Source organism: Chlorocebus sabaeus, chromosome 16 (genome assembly GCF_047675955.1).
Source record: "Chlorocebus sabaeus isolate Y175 chromosome 16, mChlSab1.0.hap1, whole genome shotgun sequence".
Classification (NCBI taxonomy): Eukaryota; Metazoa; Chordata; class Mammalia; order Primates; family Cercopithecidae; genus Chlorocebus; species Chlorocebus sabaeus.
In genome coordinates this window covers 73,560,995-73,582,025 of record NC_132919.1, presented here as the reverse complement: position 1 = coordinate 73,582,025, position 21,031 = coordinate 73,560,995, and the positions used below count along the sequence as shown (strand labels likewise).

Below are 21,031 nucleotides of genomic sequence, written 5' to 3'. Positions count from 1 at the left end.
GGTTGTAGTGAGCCGAGGTTGCACCACTGCACTCCAGCCAGGGCAATAAAGCAAGACGCTGTCTCGCCCAAAAAAAAAAAAAAAATCAGGCCGGGCAGAGTGGCTCATGCCTGTAATCTCAACACTTTGGGAGGCCAAGGCGGGTGGATCACAAGGTCAGAGTTCAAGATCAGCCTGGCCAAGATGGTGAAACCCCGTCTCTACTAAAAATACAAAAATTAGCTGGGCATGGTCATGGGTGCCTATAATCCCAGCTACTCGGGAGGCTGAGGCAGAGAATCGCTTGAACCTGGGAGGCAGAGGTTGCAGTGAGCCGAGATCACGCCACTGCACTCCAGCCTGAAAGATAGAGCGAGACTATGTCTCAAAAAAAAAAAAGAAAAAGAAAAAACTAATTCTAACTGCTAAGGAAGGTTAAGGGCAGAAGGCCATACGTCTTAACTGAGTTAAATGTATCAGATTTTTAGTGGGTGGAACATGACAAGGCATTGATGATTTTCATATATACCTCCCCTTTGTTGAGAACTGTTGTTTTAAAGGAAGCAAGAAAGATATAGACAAACACTTTACTCCTTGATTTTTTCAACTAATCTCTTAATTTCCTGGGTAAAATTTTATAGGTAAAAAGAATCTAATGACATATGGAAATATATGAAAATGGTAGTTAAGAGCATAAATTCATGGAGTCCAATTATTTTGAATTCCCACTCTTTACCTTCTTAGATAGGTGACCTTAAGCAATTTAACTAAGCTATGCTGCAGCTTCCTCATCTGTAAAATAGAAATAATGTGACCTACCTTATAAGGAAGCTGAGAGAGTAAAATAAGAGCCAGTTATAGTATGTAGCACAATGACTGGTATATAATAAATGTAAATAATCACTGGACTTTACTCACTTATTTACTTATTATGCCCAAGCATTAAAAAAAAGAATTACCTACCCCCCCTCCACCTACCCCTCACCCCTGACACATAAAGTCCTCTTTTGGAAGATTAAGGCTAGAGACGTCACTTCCTGGGTATTACTAACTTTCTTCATTCATCATAGCCTCCAATAACACACAGAAACATGGAATTTCAAAAACTAAGAAAGTGACTAAATACTACAAATACCTTGTGAATCTCCTTTTTTATTTCCTAAATTTTTTTCTTTATTTTGAGACAGGGTCTTACTCTGTCACCCAGGCTGGACTGTAGTGGCACAATCATGGCTCACTGCAGCCTTGAACTCCTGGGCTCCAGTAATCTGCCTCCCTCAGCCTCCCAAATACCTAGGACTACAGGTGTGCACCACTATGCCCAGCTAAGATTTCTCTCTTTTTTTCTTGTTTTTTTGAGACAGAGTTTCACTCTTGTTGCCCAGGCTGGAGCACAATGCCTTGATCTTGACTCACTGCAACCTCCGCCTCCTGGGTTCAAGCGATTCTCCTGCCTCAGCCTCCCGAGTAGCTGGGATTACAGACATGTGCCACCACGCCTGGCTAATTTTGTATTTTTAATAGAGACGGAGTTTCACCATGTTGGCCAGGCTGGTCTTGAACTCCTGACCTCAGATGATCTGCCCACTTTGGCCTCCCAAAGTGCTGGGATTACAGGCGTGAGCCACTGCGCCTGGCTTTTTTTTTTTTTAAGAGACAGGGTTTCGCCATTTTGTCCAGCCTGCTCTCAGCCCCTAAATTTATTTTTATTTTTAATTATTTATTTATTTATTTATTTTGAGATGGAGTCTCACTCTGTTGCCCAGGCTGGAATGCAGTGGCATAGTCTCGGCTCACTGCAACCTCCGCCTCCCAGGTTCAAGCGATTCTCCTGCCTCAGCCTCCTGAGTAGCTGGGACTACAGGTGCCTGCCACCACGCCCAGCTGTTTTGTATTTTTAGTAGAGACATAGTTTCACCATGTTGGCCAGGCTGGTCTCGAACCCCTGACCTCTGGCGATCCGCCCGTCTCAGCCTCCCAAAGTGCTGGGATTACAGGCGTAAGCCACCGTGCCCGGCCCTAAATTTCATTTTTTGTTCTAATATCATCATCTTGCTTTTATTTAATTATATTAAAACTTAAAATTTTTCAGCTGGGCACAGTGGCTCACGCCTGTAATCCCAGCACTTTGGGAAGCTGAGGTGGGTGGATCACTCCAGGTCAGGAGTTCAAGACCAGCCTGACCAACATGGTGAAACCCTGTCTCTACTAAAACACAAAAATTACCCGGGCGTGATGGCAGACACCTGTAATCCTAGCTACTAGGGAGGCTGAGGCAGGAGAATTGCTTGAACCCAGGAGGTGGAGGTTGCAGTGAGCCAAGATCACGCCATGGCACTCCAGCCTGGGCAACAGAGTGAGACTCCTTCTCAAAAAAAAAGAAAAATTTCCTATTAGTTGGAATACTACTGGTATTAGTTAATATCCAAATTCATCAATCATATCCCACTTACAGCCATTTACCTACCAACATATGATCCACCGGCACAGAACTTCTTTTGGGACAACCTCAATAATCTGTCATCTTCTACCTAAAGAAGCAGAACAAAGGCTGTAATAGTACTGACACCATTTGGGGTTTTTGTTTTGTTTTTGAAGAGGAGGGAGACAACATTTCTGTGACAAATGCTGGAACTAGCACGACCAAATGTCTCATGAGTATACAAAGTACAATTGTGATGAAGACGGTAATACTACAGAGAAAAGTCCAAATAACTAAAACACCAGAGGCAACAATGGTAAGTACATATGTTTACAAAATACTTCAACAATATGCAGTCATTTGTGTCATTTATTAGTTACCACATCCTGGATTTCAAATAACACAAGATAAAACAGACTTAAGATCACCTAAATCAAATGTAAAATTGGGCTAATGAGCTACATGGACAAACTTACTACAAGAAATAGAATTGAAAAACTAAGAAAAAATTTAAGTGAGAAAGCAATGGCCACTTTGATGCCATAGGGAAACTATTAATGAACGTTAACACTAGAAACTAATTATATAAATAATCAGTTATATATCACACAGATTTCCTTGAAAAAGTTGAAAGCTTTTATATTGATTCAGAATTAGAGCAAAAATATTTAAATTTGGGGAATGTAAAGTGAGAAACAGATCATAATCAAGATATGTTACACAGCTTTCCTATTCTTTTTTTTTTTTTTTTTTTTTTTTTGAGATGGAGTCTGGCTCTGTCGCCCAGGCTGGAGTGCAGTGGCCGGATCTCAGCTCACTGCAAGCTCCGCCTCCCGGGTTTATGCCATTCTCCTGCCTCAACCTCCCGAGTAGCTGGGACTACAGGCACCCGCCACCTCGCCCGGCTAGTTTTTTGTATTTTTTAGTGGAGACGGGGTTTCACCGTGTTCGCCAGGATGGTCTCGATCTCCTGACCTTGTGATCCGCCCGTCTCGGCCTCCCAAAGTGCTGGGATTACAGGCTTGAGCCACCGCGCCCGGCCAGCTTTCCTATTCTTAAAAGAGTTAAGAGTTGGCTGGACACAGTGGCTCACACCTGTAATCCCAGCACTTTGGGAGGCCGGGTGAGTGGATCACAAGGTCAGGAGATCGAGACCATCCTGGCTAACACTGTGAAACCCCGTCTCTAATAAAAAAATATAAAAAATTAGCCAGGCACGGTGATGGGTGCCTGTAGTCCCAGCTACTCGGGAGGCTGAGGCAAGAGAATGGCGTGAACCCGGGAGGTGGAGCTTGCAATGAGCCAAGATCGTGCCACCGCACTCCAGCCTGGGCGACACAGTGAGACTCTGTCTCCAAAAAAAAAAAAAAAAAAAAAAAAGAGCAACAGACAGGCCTTTAATTTAATTAATATATTTTTAATTTATTTTTAGTTTTTTAGAAACAGGGTCTCACTATAATATTGCCCAGGATGATCTCGAACTCCTAGGTTCAAGCAATCCTCCTGCCTTGGCCTCCTAAAGTGCTAGGAGTATAAGTTTGAGCCACTGCACCAGGTCATTGGCCTTTTATTACAATGCAAAATGGAGGAGGAGTTCGGCTGTGCCTCTACACAAAAAACAACAAAAGAAAGCAAGACCTTGAAAGCCCCTGGATGGAAAGAGTTTCAGTAACACTTAGAAGTGTGGCATTAGTGTTCTCTGTTCTAATTGATAAACCATTATTTCTTAAAAGTGTGTTCTGCTTTAAGAAAAAAATTACAGATTAATAATCTGCTTTATGTGTAATCATTAACATTTCAATAGTTTTGGGTTTGTTTTTTTGTTTTGGTAGAGACAGTGTCTTACCATGTTACCCAGGCTGGTCTCAAACTTCAGAACACAAGTGATCCTCCCAAAGTGCTGGGATTACAAATGTGAGCCACTGCAACTGGCCAATAGTTTGTTTGTTTTTTAATACATGGTCTTGTTCTGTTGCCCAGCTCACTGCAGCCTTAACACCTCCTGTGCGCAAGCGATCCTCCCAACTCAGCCTCCCAAGCAGCTGGGACTATAGGCACGTGCCACCATGCCCAGCTAGTTTTTTTTACTTTTAGTAGAGATGAGGTCTCACTATGTTGCCCAGGCTTGTCTTGAACTCCTGAACTCAAGCAGTCCTCCCACCTTGGCCTCCCAGTATTGTAAGTACAGGTGTGAGCCACTGTGCCTGGCCCAGCCAATAGTTTAATAGTTTTGAGGGAATGAAATGCCCAGAGGTGAAAAGTAACAATAATTTTTGTATGTTAATATTCTTTTTTTTTTTTTTTTTTTCAGACGGAGTCTCACTCTGTCGCCCAGGCTGGAGTGCAGTGGCCGGATCTCAGCTCACTGCAAGCTCCGCCTCCCGGGTTTAAGCCATTCTCCTGCCTCAGCCTCCGGAGTAGCTGGGACCACAGGCGCCTGCCACCTCACCCGGCTAGTTTTTTGTACTTTTTAGTAGAGACAGGGTTTCACCGTGTTAGCCAGGATGGTCTCGATCTCCTGACCTCGTGATCCGCCCATCTCGGCCTCCCAAAGTGCTGGGATTACAGGCTTCAGCCACCGCGCCCAGCCTAATATTCTTAAAAGAGTCAGTCTATATGCAGTGTCAACATCAAATTCAATTAGTCATCTCCTATAACAGATTAGTCCCAAGTGCAGAAAAAAGACTGCAAAGAAATAGAATGGTCACAATGGTAGGTCACTAAACTTACAGGTATTCTTTTCCACTAAACATCATCCATCAACTGCTTTCCCTAAATTGCCTTTCCAAGTTATTGCAGCCAATCTAACTGAGAGGTCCTCCAATGTGCACACTTCAGTGTAAAATCCAATCATGTTTAAAGTTAAGATTTGGCTCTGAAAGGGTAATCTGCAAGCTTACATATGAAAATGTTCCATGTAAATTTGGGAGCATTTTGAGTGCAAGAATTGGTTTAAATGTCACCTAGAATACAAAAGTGCAGAAAAGCAAATTTGTAACTTAGAGTGCCACATTGATAAATTATTTGTAAAACATACTTAGCTTTGGCTGGGTGGGCAGTGGCTCACACCTGTAATCCCAGTACTTTTGGGAGGCAGGGATGGAAGGATCACTTGAGCCCAGGGGTTGCAGACCAGGCTGGGCGATATAGTGAGACCTCATCTCAATTTTTTAAAGTATAAAAATAATAATAATAAAATACTTAGCTTTGTGGACAATGTAGGACCACAAGAAAAAACACATACTAAAAAAGAACTATGAATCCACTTCCCTAAAAATGAACAGGAATTAATTCTCCATGCAGCTCACAAAACCATGGCAACGAAATTGAAGAGAACAATTTCATTTAATGAAACTGAGTTAAGATCACTTTTTGGTAGGCATTAAAGGATGATGTGTAATTCTTAGTCCTTTTGAAGTATAGCTCATACTGAAGTACTCCTCTCTGAATTCAGATAACAGTCCAATTAATGAATTGCAATTCTAATCAAAATCACACTGCTGTCCAACCAACATTAAAAATCTACTTTACACAATCGATATTATAAGTGAGTATGAAATTTTACCAAATGTTTTTTTCTACATCTAATCAGTGATGATGTGCTATTTGCATTTGATTCTGTTAATGTAGTGATTATAAATCAATATATTGATTTTTTTTTTTTTTTTTTTTTTTTGAGGCTGAGTCTCACTCTGTTGCCCAGGTTGGAGTGCAGTGGCACAATCTCAGCTCACTGCAGCTTCCACCTCTTGGGTTCAAGCAATTCTCCTGCCTAAGCCTCCCAAGTAGCTGGGATTTCAGGCGTGTGCCACCAAGCCCAGCTAATTTTTGTATTTTTAGTAGAGACAGAGTTTCACTACATTGGCCGAGCTGGTCTCAAACTCCCGACCTCAAGTGATCCACCCGCCTCGGCCTCCCAAAGTGCTGGGATGAGAGGCATAAGCCACCATGCCCAGCCTAATTTTTTAAAAAATGTTAAACCAACCTTGCATTTCTAGAATAAACCATATTTGGTGGTTTTAGAATTATATCAAAAATTTACAGTATTTTCCCCAGAGACAAGACAAGCAGGTAACATTTTATTTTCTATCTTAAGTACATATAACTTTAATGATGCAGGCAGTAAAATTACTGAGAAAAGAGTAACAGCACTGGTTTAAATGTCACTAGAAAACTTAAAGTACAGAAAAGCAAACTTGATACATTGTACTGAATTTCATTTAATACAATATCAGACAAATGGAAAGACTTTATATGTTTACCTGTTCAGCTTCCACATAAATGAGGGGAAATCCCATTTGTTTGGTCCAGGTATTCATCACAGCTGCTATAGGTTTACCACTTGCATTTTCTAAACTTTCCCAGAGATCCTCTAGAAGATAAACAATGATAATCTAAAATGTTTATATTTTTATTTTCCTAAACAAAGCAAAATTTTATTTAACTTTTGACACTACACTGCTGACTAATTCTTTGGTTCTTTCAGGTTCAGGAAACAGTGGGCCAAATTAACATTCCCTTTGCCAGCCCTCTTCTGCAACTAAGTAAATTCTATCATAAAAGCTGGTATTTTTTGAGATAGGGTCTTACTTCGTCACCCAGGCTAGAGTGCAGTGACATAATCACAGCTCACTGCAGCCTTGACCTCCCAGACTCAGGTGATCTTCCCTCCTCAGCCTCCTGAGTAGCTGGGACTACAGGTGCACACCACAACACCTGGCTAATTTTTTTTTTTTTTTTTTAAGATGGAGCCTTGCTCTGTTGCCAGGCTGGAGTGCAGTGGCATGATCTAAGCTCACTGCAACCTCTGCCTCCCAGGGTCAAGCAATTCTCCTGCTTTAGGCGCCTGAGTAGCTGAGATTACAGGAATGCACCACCATACCCGGCTAATTTTTGTACTTTTAGTAGAGATGGGGTTTCACCATGTTGACCAGGTTGGTCTTGAACTCCTGACCTCAGGTGATCCATCGCCTTGGCCTCCCAAAGTGCTGGGATTATTGGCGTGAGCAACTGCACCCAGCCCATAATTTCTTGCAATTTTTGTAGAGATGGGGTTTCACCATGTTGCCCAGGCTGGTCTCAAAGTCCCAGGCTCAAGCAATCCGCCTGCCTTGGCCTCCCAAGGTGCTAGAATTACAGGTGTGAATCATCACACCTGGCCAAAACTGGTCTTTTATTCTGAGATATACTTAATCATTCTAATTTATAAGAAAAATTACAAATTATAATAAATAAACAGATGAGTTAAGGAGAAACAAAGAAAGAAATTGAAACATGTTCAAGATCACGACTAAATAATCACTGACAAACTTAAGACCATTATACCCATTCAATTAACCTCAATTTAAAAATATCCAGGCTGGGCGCAGTGGCTCACGCCTGTAATCCCAGCACTTTGGAAGGCCAAGGCGGAGGGGGGGATCACCTGAGGTTCAGAGTTCAAGACCAACCTGACTAACATGGAGAAACCCCATCTCTACTAAAAATACAAATTTAGGCTGGGTGCGGTGGCTCACACCTGTAATCCCAGCACTTTGGGAGGCCAAGGTGGGCACATCACCTGAGGTCAGGAGTTCAAGACCAGCTTGGCCAACATGGTGAAACCCTGTCTCTACTAAAAACACAAAAATTAGCTGGGCATGGTGGCATGCACCTGTAATCCCAGCTACTTGGGAGGCTAAGACAGGAGAATCACTTGAACCCAGGAGGCGGAGGTTGCAATGAAGCCAAGATCGCACCACTGCAATTTAGCTTGAGAGACAGAGCAAGACCCTGTCTTTAAAAAAAAAAGAAAAAAAATACAAAATTAGCCAGCTGTGGTGGCGCATGCCTGTAATCCCAGCTACTCAGGAGGCTGAGGCAGGAGAATCACTTGAACCCGGGAGGCAGAGGTTGTGGTGAGCCTAGACTGTACCATTGCACTCCAGCCTGGGCAACAAGAGCGAAACTCCGTCTCAAAAATAATAATAATAATAATCGAAAAAAATCAAAAAGTTAAAAAAAAAAAGTAAATTTAAAATGTTACAGTAAGCTAAGGTTAATTTATTATTCAAGAAAGAAAAATTACTTTTATAAATTTAGTGTAGCCTAAGTGTAAAGTATTTATAACGTCTACAGTAGTGTACAGTAATGTCTTAGGCCTTCATATTCACTCACCACTCACTCAACTAGAACAACTTCCAGTCCTATAAGCTGCATTCAGGTGTAGCCCCTTATTTTCTTTTGAGACAGCACCTTGCTGTTGCCCAGATTGGAGTGCAGTGGCCCAATCACAGCTCACTGCAGCCTCGACCTCCCAGGCTCAAGTGATCCTCCTACCTCAGCCTCCTAAGTAGCTGGGACTACAGGTGCATGCCACCACACCTAGCTAAGTTTTGTACTTCTTATAGAGACAAGGTTTTGGCATGATGCCTAGGCTGGTCTTGAACTCCTGGGTTCAAGCAATCCACCTGCCTCGGCCTCCCAAAGTGCTGGGATTGTAGGCATATCAGTCGGCTGGTGGAGCATCTTTAATACCGTATTTTTACTGTACCTTTTCTATATTCAGAAATGTTTAGGTATACAAATACCACTGTGTTATAACTGCCTATGGTATTCAGTATAGTAACATGCTGTACAGGTACTTTACAGCCTAGGAGCAACAGGCTATACCACATAGGCTAGGTGTATATGGCCTAGGACATACTATGTAGGTTTATGTAAGTCCATTCTATGATGTTCACATATTGATGAAATTGCCTGACAACATATTTCTCAGAACATATCCCTGTTGTTAAGCAACACATAACTGTATTCCCTTTATTTTTTATTTTTTCAGAGACAGGGTCTTGTTCTGTTGCCCAGGCTGGAGTGCAGTGGTGCCATGATTGCTCACTGTAACCTCAAACTCCTGGGCTCAAGTGACCCTTCCCACTTAAGCCTCCTGAGTAGCTAGGACCACAGGTACATACCACCACACCCGGCTAATTTTTTTTTGTATTTTTTGTAGAGATGGGGGTCTCGCTATGTTGCAGGCTGGTGTCGAACTCCTGGGCTCAATCAGTCCTCGAATCCTGGCCTCCCAAAGTGCTAGGATTACAGGCGTGAGCCACCATACCCGGCCCAGACTCTTTAAATTGGCAAAATATTCAGTTATGGAAAGCAGAATGCTGGAGGATGACGAAAGGGATAATGAGTCCTGATTCATGTTGACCCAATGACTTGTTGCAGGTTTAGTATCCCTTATCCGAAATGCTTGGGACCAGAAGTGTCTTCAATTTCATATTTTTTTTGGATTTTGGAACATTTGCATTATACTTACTAACTGAGCATCTATAAGTGGAATATCCAAAATCTAAAATGTTCCAATGAGTATTTCCTTTGAGCACCATGTTGGCACTCAGAAAGTTTCAGATTTTGGGTGGAAATTGAACAATGAGAACTGGACACAGGACGGGAACATCACACACCGGGGCCTATCGTGGAGTCGGAAGCTGGGGGAGGGATAGCATTAGGAGAAATACCTAACATAAATGATGAGTTAATGGGTGCAGCAAACCAACATGGCACCATGTATACTGATGTAACAATCTTGCACATTGTACACATGCACCCTAGAACTTTAAAAAAAGAAAAAGAAAGAAAAGAAAAAGTTTGGCCGGGTGCAGTGGCTCACGCCTGTAATCCCAGCACTTTGGGAGGTCGAGGCAGGTGAATCACAAGGTCAGGAGTTCAAGACCAGCCTAGCCAATATGGTGAAACCCTGTCTCTACTAAAAATACAAAAATTAGCCGGGGGGCTCCTGTAGTGGCAGGCGCCTGTAGACCCAGCTCCTTGGGAAGCTGAGGCAGGAGAATCGCTTGAACCCAGGAGGCAGAGGTTGCAGTAAGCTGAGATCGCGCCACTGCACTCCAGCCTGGGCGACAGAGGGAGATTCCGTCTCAAAAAAAGAAAAGAAAAGAAAAGAAAAAGTTTCAGATTCTGGAGCATTTCAAATTTCAGATTTTCAGATTAGAGATATTCAACCTGAACACAGCTTCAAATAAGGCTAATTTATTTATTACATGGATCCTGACCTTGAGTTAAGTATTCAGAACAAAAGTAAAATGTCCCAGCCTGGATAGAATGACAATACTTTCTCTCCATTTCTATCTCAAGCTATTAAAGATTACCTGTGGCAGCATTCTTTTGTTGGAACTTGGTTAAATACATGTTCATTCCTTTCTTAAAGTCCTGAGAAAACACAATTTTTAAAAATCCAGATCTCAGAATTTATAGTATATTTGTATATTAGTAATCAAAAACAAACTTACTCAAATACTCAAGTATCAGATACACTGAAATATATATATCCCTCTGATGCCTACTGCCTTTTATTTAATAATGCATACTCTATGCCTTCTATTCTTGCTCTTAAGTTTTACACCAGCCTCCCATTCCCACTCCTAAACATACTTGCACATCATTCATCTAAGAGACCACACTAGTCAACTTCAAATAATTGAATTCTCATTCTTTTTGGTCATTTAAAAAAAATGACAAGCCAGAAACTATTTGGGAACTTAATCCAAATAAAGTGAGCCTTTTTTTCATGCAAAACTCTATGATTTCACCATAAAAAACGAAATATTAAATTTTTTTTTTACCTTATCCCCAATGTAGTCATGCAGCATTCGGATGACAGATGCACCTTTGCTATATGATATAGCATCAAATATCTCATCAACCTCAGAGGGATGGCCCACACTGACCTGGCAGACAGTGTGATTCAGGGTTATGACAGGAAGCAGACAGCCTGTAATACTGAATTACATAAAACGCTTTCTAGGAAAACCCTTCTAACTTATATTTTTCTGCCTTTAACTCACTCATAATGTATAATGATGGTCCTCAAAAAAATGTAGTAACTAGTAATACTAAAGTTGAATAGAACTTGATTCCTGTCATCCCTTAGAGCCTGGGTTCTAGTCCTGGCTTTGTTCTGCTGGGAGAGAAGCCACTATGGTTCTGTTTATTCTTGGGGTAGTTGCAGAGGAGTGATGAGGAAGACATGGAGGTGAAGAACATTAGATTTCTTGCACTAATTGTAATGACTTACAATTATATGGAGCCTAATAGGATTATAACTCTAGTTCTTTAGATACAAAATTTATATATATAAATTGAACTAGGGATAGGCTAAGTCAAGAGAATTAAAGTATTCACAAAACAGACCCTGACAATAAAATATGTCCAGAATTTTCCTTGATATAAACAATGGAACCACAGTGTTAACCAACACATATGATTTCTCCCATACTATTCTTTTTTTTGGCAGAGTTTTTTGCTTTTGTTGCCCAGGTTGGAGTGCAATGGCACGATCTCGGCTCACCGCAACCTCTGCCTCCCAGGTTCAAGCGATTCTCCTACCTCAGCCTCCCCAGTAGTTGGGATTACAGGTATGCGCCACTGTGCCCAGCTAATTTTATATTTTTAGTAGAGGCGGGGTTTCTCCATGTTGGTCAGGCTGGTCTCGAACTCCTGACCTCAGGTGATCCACCCGCCTCAGCCTCCCAAAGTGCTGGGATTACAGATGTGAGCCACCGGGCCCGGCCTTTTTTTTTTTTTTTTTTTTAAATAGAGATGGGGGTCTCGCTATGTTGACCAGGCTAGTCAAACAATTCCTCAAGTGATCCTCCCATCTTGGCATCCCAAAGCATGAGCCACCGCACTGGCCCTCTCCCATAGTATTCGACAGAAATGTATTTAATGAATGTGTATGGGTACATAGGCCTTGCTCTACAAAGACCAAATTTTTTTTTTTTTTTTTTTTTTGAGGCGGAGTTTCGCTTTTGTTTTCCAGGCTGGAGTTGCAATGGCGCAATCTTGGCTCACCGCAACCTCCGCCTCCCGGATTCAAGCAAACCTCCTGCCTCACCCTCCCGAGTAGCTGGGATTATAAGCATGTGCCACCACACCCAGCTAATTTTGTATTTTTAGTAGAGATGGGATTTCTCCATGTTGGTCAGGCTGGTCTCCAAATCCCGACCTCAGGTGATCCGCCCACCTCAGCCTCCCAAAATGCTGGGATTACAGGCGTGAGCCACTGTACCTGGCCAGACCAATTTTTTTTACTGCCTACCTTAAAAAGAAATGTTAATTAGAACTTAAGACTTATTAGCTTTTCAAGACTAGAAATATGAACTAGTAAAATCACCCATGCTATTTTCTCTTCTTTTCAAAGTCCAAAGTATCTATATAACAAATTATGTATTTCATTGTAAATGAGAGCAGTCATAGGCTAATGGTTAGAAAGTATGGCTCACTTCAATAGGATGGCTGTTATCTAAGGCATCAAGCTCCTGGGCACGGGTGTAATCAGCAGAAACAAACTGAGTCCAGATATCATACTCTGGGAAGCAGTGGTCTACACACAGATACTCAATCCAGGATGCAAAACCTTCATTTAACCAAAGATGAGTCCACCATTCCTAAAAACAAAAGATGAAAATACTTAAAGAAAATGAAATGATTGTCATTCTACTAATCTAAAACACTCACATGTCCCTTCCACTATACTCCAAAACTTACAATTTAATGACCTAAAATTCAGTTCAAAACATTTGGCAAAGAACTCACATTTCTGAAAAAGAGGGAAGACTAAAAGAGATGTCAAGAAAGGCCAACTGGTGATATTAGAATTATATCTGAGAGTCATTTTCTTTTCTTTTCTTTTTTTTTTTTTTGAGACAAAGTCTTGCTCTGTCACCAGGCTGGAGTGTTCCCCAGTAGCTGGGATTACAGGCATGCATCACTATGCCTGGCTAATTTTTGTATCTTTAGTAGAGACGGGGTTTTACCATGTTGGCCAGGCTCGTCTCAAATTTCTGACCTCAAGTGATCTGCCTGCCTCGGCCTCCCAAAGTTCTGGGACTACAGGTGTGAGCCACCACACCTGGCCAAGGGATATTTTTATTTTATTTTTCTTTTTTTGAGACGGAGTCTTGCTCTGTCGCCCAGGCTGGAGTGCAGTAGCCGGAACTCAGCTCACTGCAAGCTCCGCCTCCCGGGTTCACGCCATTCTCCTGCCTCAGCCTCCCAAGTAGCTGGGACTACAGGCGCCTGCCACCTCGCCCGGCTGGTTTTTTGTATTTTTTAGTAGAGACGGGGTTTCACCATGTTAACCAGGATGGTCTCGATCTCCTGACCTCGTGATCCACCCGTCTCGGCCTCCCAAAGTGCTGGGATTACAGGCTTGAGCCACCGCGCCTGGCCGGGATATTTTTAAAACATCGTAAATAACTTATCCCCCAAACCCAGACAGGGTCTCATTCTGTTGCCCAGGTTGGAGTGGCAGTGGCACCATCATAGCTCACTGCACTCCTTGAACTTCTGGGCTCAAAAGTGATCCTCCTGCCTCAGCCTGCCAAAGTGCTGGGATTACACGTGAGCCACTGCACTCAGTCCTAAGTAACTTTTTAAATACCAAAGGTAGAAAAGGAAGAAGAGGGGGAAAAAAATAAGCCCATACATGGAAAAGGAAAAGACAGCAGATAAATATAGGCAAATGGAGGTGGAAAATATAATCATGTAGAATTTAGTATATAGTAAAGGATTATCTCTGAAAAACAAAAAAAGAAAACTATCAGAGCCAAATAAAGAAAAGTAGAAATGACTGGGGAAAACCTCTGACTAATGACTCAAACTGAAAAAGAGTACTGCTTATATAAAAATTATGTGAAATTAAACAGAAACGTAGTTCAGTAATGAATGGTGTTTAGGCACTTATGGAATATAAAATTATCACCTGTTAAATAAGAATGTATAGTAAATGGAATGGACAAAGAATATGAGTGACAGATAAAATCAATTTAAAAAAATTTTAAAGATCTTAATCTAAATTTTATTAAAGTTGATTAAGCCTATTAGTAAAAGAAAGCAGGCCAGGCATAATGGCTCGCTCCTGTAATGCCAATACTCTCGGAGGTCAAGGCAGGAAGATCACTTGAGCCCAGGAGTTTGAGACAAACCTGGGCAACACAGTGAGACTCCGTCTCTAAAAAAAGTTTAAAAAGTAAATAAAAAAATTAGCTGGTCATGGTGACACACACCTGTGTTCCCAGCTACTTGGGAGGCTGAGGTAAGAGGATTAAGTAAGCCCAGGAAGATGAAGCTGCACTGACCCATGATTGTGCCACTGCACTCCAGCTTAGGTGACAAAGTGAGATCCTACTCCTCACCCCCAACCAGTCCCCCCAAAAAAGGCCAGGTGTGGTAGCTGATGCCTGTAATCCCAGCACTTTGGGAGGCTGAGGTGGGAGGATTGCTTGAGCCCAGGAGTTTGAGATCAGTTTAGGCAACCTTGTCTCTACAAAAGGCAACATAGTGAAACCTTGTCTCTACAAAAAGTGCAAAAATTAGCTGGGCATGGTGCCACACACCTGTAATCCCAGCTACTCAGGAGGCAGAGCCAGGAGGATCGCTTGAGCCCAGAGGTCAAGACTATAATGAACCATGATTATGCCACTCCACTCCAGCTTAAGTGACAGAGTGAGACTCTGTCTTAAAAATATATATATATTTTGATATTAAGTGATAAGTGGCTATTTGCCTAGTAGCTTCCTAAAATAAACTGGTATAAAATGAAACTTATTTTCCAACCTATCCCTCAGTCCTTGGAATTTCAGTTCTAATACCTAGAATAGTTACATAAAACCAGTAAAAAGTTGTTTAATAAGAATGTACACATTTCCCCTACTAAAATTTATTGCTTGTAGTTTCAAAATAAAATAATACAGTTCTCTCAAAGCCAAGCAAAAAAATTATGTGGTACAAAGTAGCAAATTTGTTGCATTAGAAGAAAAGGCCATTTCTTCACATATTTGAATACAGGAACCAACACATAGTTTCACATGAAATTATATTTCTTTTCTTTTTTTTTTTTTTTGAGATGGAGTTTCGCTCTTATTGCCCAGGCTGGAGTGCAGTGGCGTGATATTGGCTCACTGCAACCTCTGTCTCCCAGGTTCAAGCGATTCTTCTGCCTCAACCTCCAGAGTTGCTAGGATTACAGGCGCACACCACCACACCCGGCTAATTTTGTGGAGTTTTTTTTTAGTGGAGATGGGGTTTCGCTATGTTGGTCAGGCTGCTCTCGAACTCCTGACCTCAGGTGATCCACCCGCCTCAGCCTCCCAAAGTGCTGGGATTACTGGCGTGAGCCACTGTGCCCAGCCTGAAATTATATTTCAAAGAATTGTTTTCACCTGTAAAATTTTAAACATCTAAAATAAAAGGAAAAGATTTATTTTCAAGGGTTGACTTTCTGTAGAAACTCTCAGACATGTAATAGTTGAACCATATGTCTTATTTATATGACATATGGACTCAATCTACATTCAAATCAGGTTCTGCTCTTTGGCAGCCTAAAATGCTGTCAGGGAATCTAGCTGGCTCCAGAATATCCAGTTATTTAATTGCAGAGGTACATCTAGTTCACTTATTAAATCCTGTGTTCCCAAGCTCTAACACAGTTGGCATTCATAAATAGTATTTATTTAGAGTAAGAGTGAAAAATCAGGACTGAAGGACAGAGATCATTTACTGAAAACATTATAAGGATTTCAAAAGAACAGTTGGAATTGTAATACAGCTTTATTCTGCAGTTACTTTGCAGTTTGTTTACTTTTATTTCATTAAATTTCAACTTAACATTTTAGGCAATGAAAAAACTGACTCCTAAAAACATTTCTCTCTAATTAAAGATCTCAGTTTGTTATTCATCAGGTTACTTTTCAGCTGTGAATCAGATTAACAAGTAAGACTCAAGAAACTACAGTTAGTCTGGAATCTCACTGCATGATTCATTCATCTACACCTAAGAGGAATATTTTTCTCTCACCCAAATTAGTACCTTGACTTTTCCCATTTGCAGACAAATTGTAGAACAGTTTAGGAAGTGTTTGTTGAATAAAGACTGTCCATATGTCCTTGTTCAATGCAGAGATTCTGATAACCCCTTTCAAAGTGGACCTTTTAAAATAATACTTTTCTATCACTCAATCATTTTTTGGCACAGTGTTGCAGCCAAACTTGAAATACTATGTAGTCAAAATATTGTGGAGTAGGATGAAGATAAATATATTTGAGCACTTAAAAATATTAAATACCATAGTAACAAGATTTCCAAACCATTGATGGGCGAGTTCATGTCCCACAACCAGAGCAACCCACTGGCGGGATGAAGAACAGGAATTTTTTGGATCAATAAGCAATGCAGTCTCCCTGTGTTTAAAAAAAAAGAAAATTTAAACAATAAAAGTGGGCATGCATAAGTTGGGAAGATTCAGACAGTAAGTGAGATGGACAAGTTAGGCTTTAGAGATATTAGGAAAATATTTCCTAATGTGACACAAGTTTAATTATCAGTTTGTACACTTAGCTCATCTAAGAAGGCAATTGAAAGTAGAAAGCAAAAACTTGTTTACAGACAGACTCTGCTTTTAAAAGTTATTCAACTCACATGTTTATGTTGTGGTGACAGACATGTAAAAATTTGGCTAGAAGATATGAAATTAGGGAAGGTTCTCCAAGCTGGATAAATAGCTATGAAACTACTGGCAGGAAAGAAAGGCACTGCAATGAGAAACTTAGCCAAGAATATATCTACAAATGCTACTAACGCCAGATGCTCACTTTAAAATCTTATACCCTCAGACAGTAGCACCAAAGGGAGGGGTCTCCATCTGCATTCTTGAAATGTGCATGGACAGGGGGAAGGTAGAAAAATTTACACCAGATCAAAAAGCAGAAGCTACTCAACTGTGATTAGGAGGGAAGCCCTTTTGAAATCAGTGATTGAAAAGATAAGGCAGGGTAATACATCATTAACATACCTATAAGTAACAAGGCCCCAGTTCTCCATGGCACCTTCATAAAATAAATATAAACATTTATTGATATATATACATACTCTTGCATCAAAAGTCACACAATTTTAAAAAGTTATTACAATTCGGCAATAAAATGAAATTTACTTTACCAGCTGCAAAGTCTGCAATAGCAATGAGATCAATTTTAGGTAGAGGATAAGGAACATTGAAGTAGTCCTTATAAAAAGGCAAGGTTTTAGCAGCAACCTATAAAGGTATAAACAAAATAACCATCTAATAAATATTTTATTATAATTCATATTGAAACCCACAAAGGAATCCTGTTGCAAGCCAATGTATCTTAAATTACTAGAAATGAATCCCGGGGAGCCCTACCTCCGAAGACTGCCTTAGCTCCAAACTTTGCATACAATGGTCAAACTTTAATCCACTTATAACTTGATATGAAAAATGTAACTACGTATTTCCCCACCCATTCCCTAGAGAAATCACTCTTATATTCTCTTATTATTTTGTAAAATAACAAAACACCAAGGTTGGCATTTCCAAAATTCTATTAAAAATAAAAACCAAGTAGCACAACTTTCAGATTAAATTATAAATAACTGTACTAATAATTGACCAGAAATGTAAATTCCCCAACCTGGAGTTATGGACTGTTGGAACAATCCTCTTCAAGTACATTTACCTCTAACGCAAATTTTCCTTGCTCTGCTTTGCCAACAGGAGTGTAAACACGGACACACACACCATCTTTTGACCTTGTTTCTACAAAGTCATATTCACCCACAACAAATGCCACCAGATATGTAGACATAACAGGTGTGCGGGCAAACTTCACTTCCACTAAATTTTCATCATCAGGGTATGGTTTCCGGTCAATTACATTCTTTGAGAAATAAAAAAAAAAAAAAAAGAAAAATGTAAATAGGTTTACATTAATACCGTAGAGCAAATACCAGCCCAAAATAGTAGGCTTTATTGCATCTCTTTCCCCCTTTCTATTCTAGCATGGCTTATTTCTCTACCCCAATTCATCCAGTGCTTTTATGCTGTCTTTAAGAAGGAAAGTGGTCTGATAAAACACTCATACTAAAAAGCTGAAGGCTGAAGTGTTAAAACTACCAAGGACCTGTGAAAGAAAAGAGGAATGGACTTTTCTTGAATACTTATTATAAGCCAGGCATTGGGATGATTTAAGTAAGGGCTTCATACTTTTCAACTGACATAAGTTTAGGAGAAAATGACTATTAATAAAAATAAAATAGGGGCCAGGCACAGTGACTCATGCCTGTAATCCCAGCACTTTGGGAGGCCAAGGCAGGCAAATCACGAGTTTAGGAGATCGAGACCATCCTGGCTAACACAGCGAAACCCCATCTCTACTAAAAATACAGAACATTAGTGGGGCGTGGTGGCGTGCGCCTGTAGTCCCAGCTACTTAGGAGGCTGAGGAAGGAGAATGGTGTGAACCAGGGAGGTGGAGCTTGCAGTGAGCTGAGATCGCACCACTGCACTCCAGCCTGGGTGACAGAATGAGACTCCTTCTCAAAAATAAGTAAATAAAATAAAATATAATTGCAGAATCTCCCATTTCAAAGGATACGAACTTCTAGATCTAGGGCATTTTCTACCAAAGTTGGCTCTAAGCTTATTTGAAGAAATTTCAACTTTACCTTTGGAGTCCCTAATTTCCTTTGGTGTTCTCCCTCTTTTTCCTATTCAGGCTCTGTTTCCTCAAGCTCTCTTCTTCCTTCCAAGGAAGACTTATTCAAGAACACACTGATAAATTCACTCAGACTAAAGTGTGAATGAATATTTCCGTTTAATATATTAGCCTCCTCTTCTAAGAATATGTGAGAAGAGAATGACATTCTATTTATGAGATCCTCTCCCCTAGTAAATACGTAAAAGACAGTTATTTTCAGGTGCAGTAGGTTTCTCCATGTCCCCCACACAAGACTGTCCTAGACAATACACTTCAGGTGGCGAATGCTTACCCTGTTTATGAATGAGATCAATAACACTGGTGAAGAGAATACATTCCAAGAATATAAACAGCCAGAAACCTAAATATACTTCAATATGCAGCTGTATCTTTTGAATTGTTTTAACTTTTTAAAAAAATAGAGACAGGGTCTTACTCTGTTGCAACTTTTTTTTTTTTTTGAGACAAAGTCTTACTCTGTCACCCAGGCTGGAGTGGAGTGGCATGATCTCAGCTCACTGCAGCCTCCGCCTCCCAGGCTCAAGCAATTCTCCTGCCTCAGCCTCCCAAGTAGCTGGGATTACAGGCACCTGTCACCATATCTGGCTAATTTTTGTATTTTTAGTAAAGATGGGATTTCACCATGTTGGCCAGGCTGGTCTTGAACTCCTGGTCTCAAATGATCCACCTGCCTCAGCCTCCTGAAGTGCTGGGATTACAGGCATGAGCCACCATGCCTCTATATTTTTTTTAAGAGATGGGGTCTTGTTCTGTCACCCAGGCTGGAATACAGTGGCGCAATCATGGTTCACTGTGGCCTCAAACTCCTAAGTTCGAGAGATCCTCCCATGTTAGCCTCCCAAAGAGTTAGGATTACAGGCATGTGTCACCGTACCTGGCTAATTTTTAAGTTTTAAATTTTTTGTAGAAATGAAGTCTCACTATGTTGCCCAGGCTGGTGTCAAACTCCTGGCCTCAAGCAATCCTCCTGCCTTGGCCTCCCAAAGCACTGAGATTACAAGCAAGAGTCACTGTACCTGGGTTTCTTTTGACATTTAATAAGTCAAGACCTTTTTCTTTTTCTTTTTTTTTTTTTTTTAAGATAGGGTCTGGCTCTGTCACCCAGGCTGGAGTGTAGTAGTGTGATCTCAGCTCACTACAACCTCCGCTTCCTGGGTTCAAGTGATCCTCCCACCTCAGCCTCCCAACTAGCTGGGACCACAGGTATGCGCAACCACACCCAGATAATTTTTGTATTTTTAGTAAAAACGGGATTTCGCCATGTTGGCCAGGCTGGTCTTCAAACTCCTGACCTCAAACGATCTGCCTACCTTGACTTCCCAAAGTGCTTGGATGACAGGTGTGAGCCACCACATCCAGCCCAAGACCTTTTGCTTTAGTTATTATAAATCTATTAAACTTGTCACTTAATTTACCTCTCTAAATTAAAAGAAGTAGATAATCTTATAAATGTATTTAACAAGGAATTTGACAAGGAGGAAAATCCTCCAAAAATAAGGCTATCAAGAAAAAGAGGTCTTGGCTGGGCATGGTGGCTCATGCCTGTAATCCCAGCACTTTGGGAGGCTGAGGCAGGAAGACAGATTGAGCCCAGGAGTTTGAGACCAGCCTGGACAACATAGTGAGACCCCCAACTCTACAGGAGAAAAAAAAAAAAAAAAAGAAAGAAAGAAAGAAAAAGAGGCTTATTGAAAATAAAGAAAACTAATATTTATGTTCCTATAATATACCAGGACCGTGGTAGGTGGTTTCATATTATCCCATCTAATCAGCAAACTAAATCTGGTAAAGCCTATTAAAATTTTAGATAAACTTATAAACACATACATACCATGTTTGATAAAGCTACTCTGTCTTTAGGAACAACCAATGAGATATCAAAAGTTGCTTTGATAGCAGGCTCATCCCAGCAAGGAAAAGCCCTCCGGGCATCAGTAGCCTTAAGAAAGGAATATGAAATATAAATACCTTAGAATTAACCTAACAAGTTATTTCATAAAGCAGTCGCCATTTCCCTCTGTCATTCATTCATTCCCTTGTTCAAATATTTAC

The 21,031-nt window shown here is 40.8% G+C and overlaps 1 protein-coding gene across 4 annotated transcripts in view; it reads right to left on the bottom strand.

Moving 5' to 3' along the window:
- The window catches only part of NPEPPS (aminopeptidase puromycin sensitive), a 98,822-nt gene that overhangs the window by 23,755 nt on the left and 54,036 nt on the right, over positions 1–21,031 (bottom strand). For all 4 annotated transcript variants that reach the window (XM_008012946.3, XM_073005374.1, XM_008012947.3 and 1 more), the window contains 10 exons: positions 20,811–20,918; positions 17,939–18,139; positions 17,400–17,496; positions 17,254–17,287; positions 16,528–16,642; positions 12,685–12,849; positions 11,026–11,130; positions 10,552–10,612; positions 6,664–6,773; positions 2,447–2,510 (listed from right to left, as the gene is read on the bottom strand). In XM_008012946.3, the coding sequence (XP_008011137.1) occupies positions 2,447–2,510; positions 6,664–6,773; positions 10,552–10,612; positions 11,026–11,130; positions 12,685–12,849; positions 16,528–16,642; positions 17,254–17,287; positions 17,400–17,496; positions 17,939–18,139; positions 20,811–20,918 (1,060 nt within the window). The remainder of the gene's footprint in view (positions 1–2,446; positions 2,511–6,663; positions 6,774–10,551; positions 10,613–11,025; positions 11,131–12,684; positions 12,850–16,527; positions 16,643–17,253; positions 17,288–17,399; positions 17,497–17,938; positions 18,140–20,810; positions 20,919–21,031) is intronic.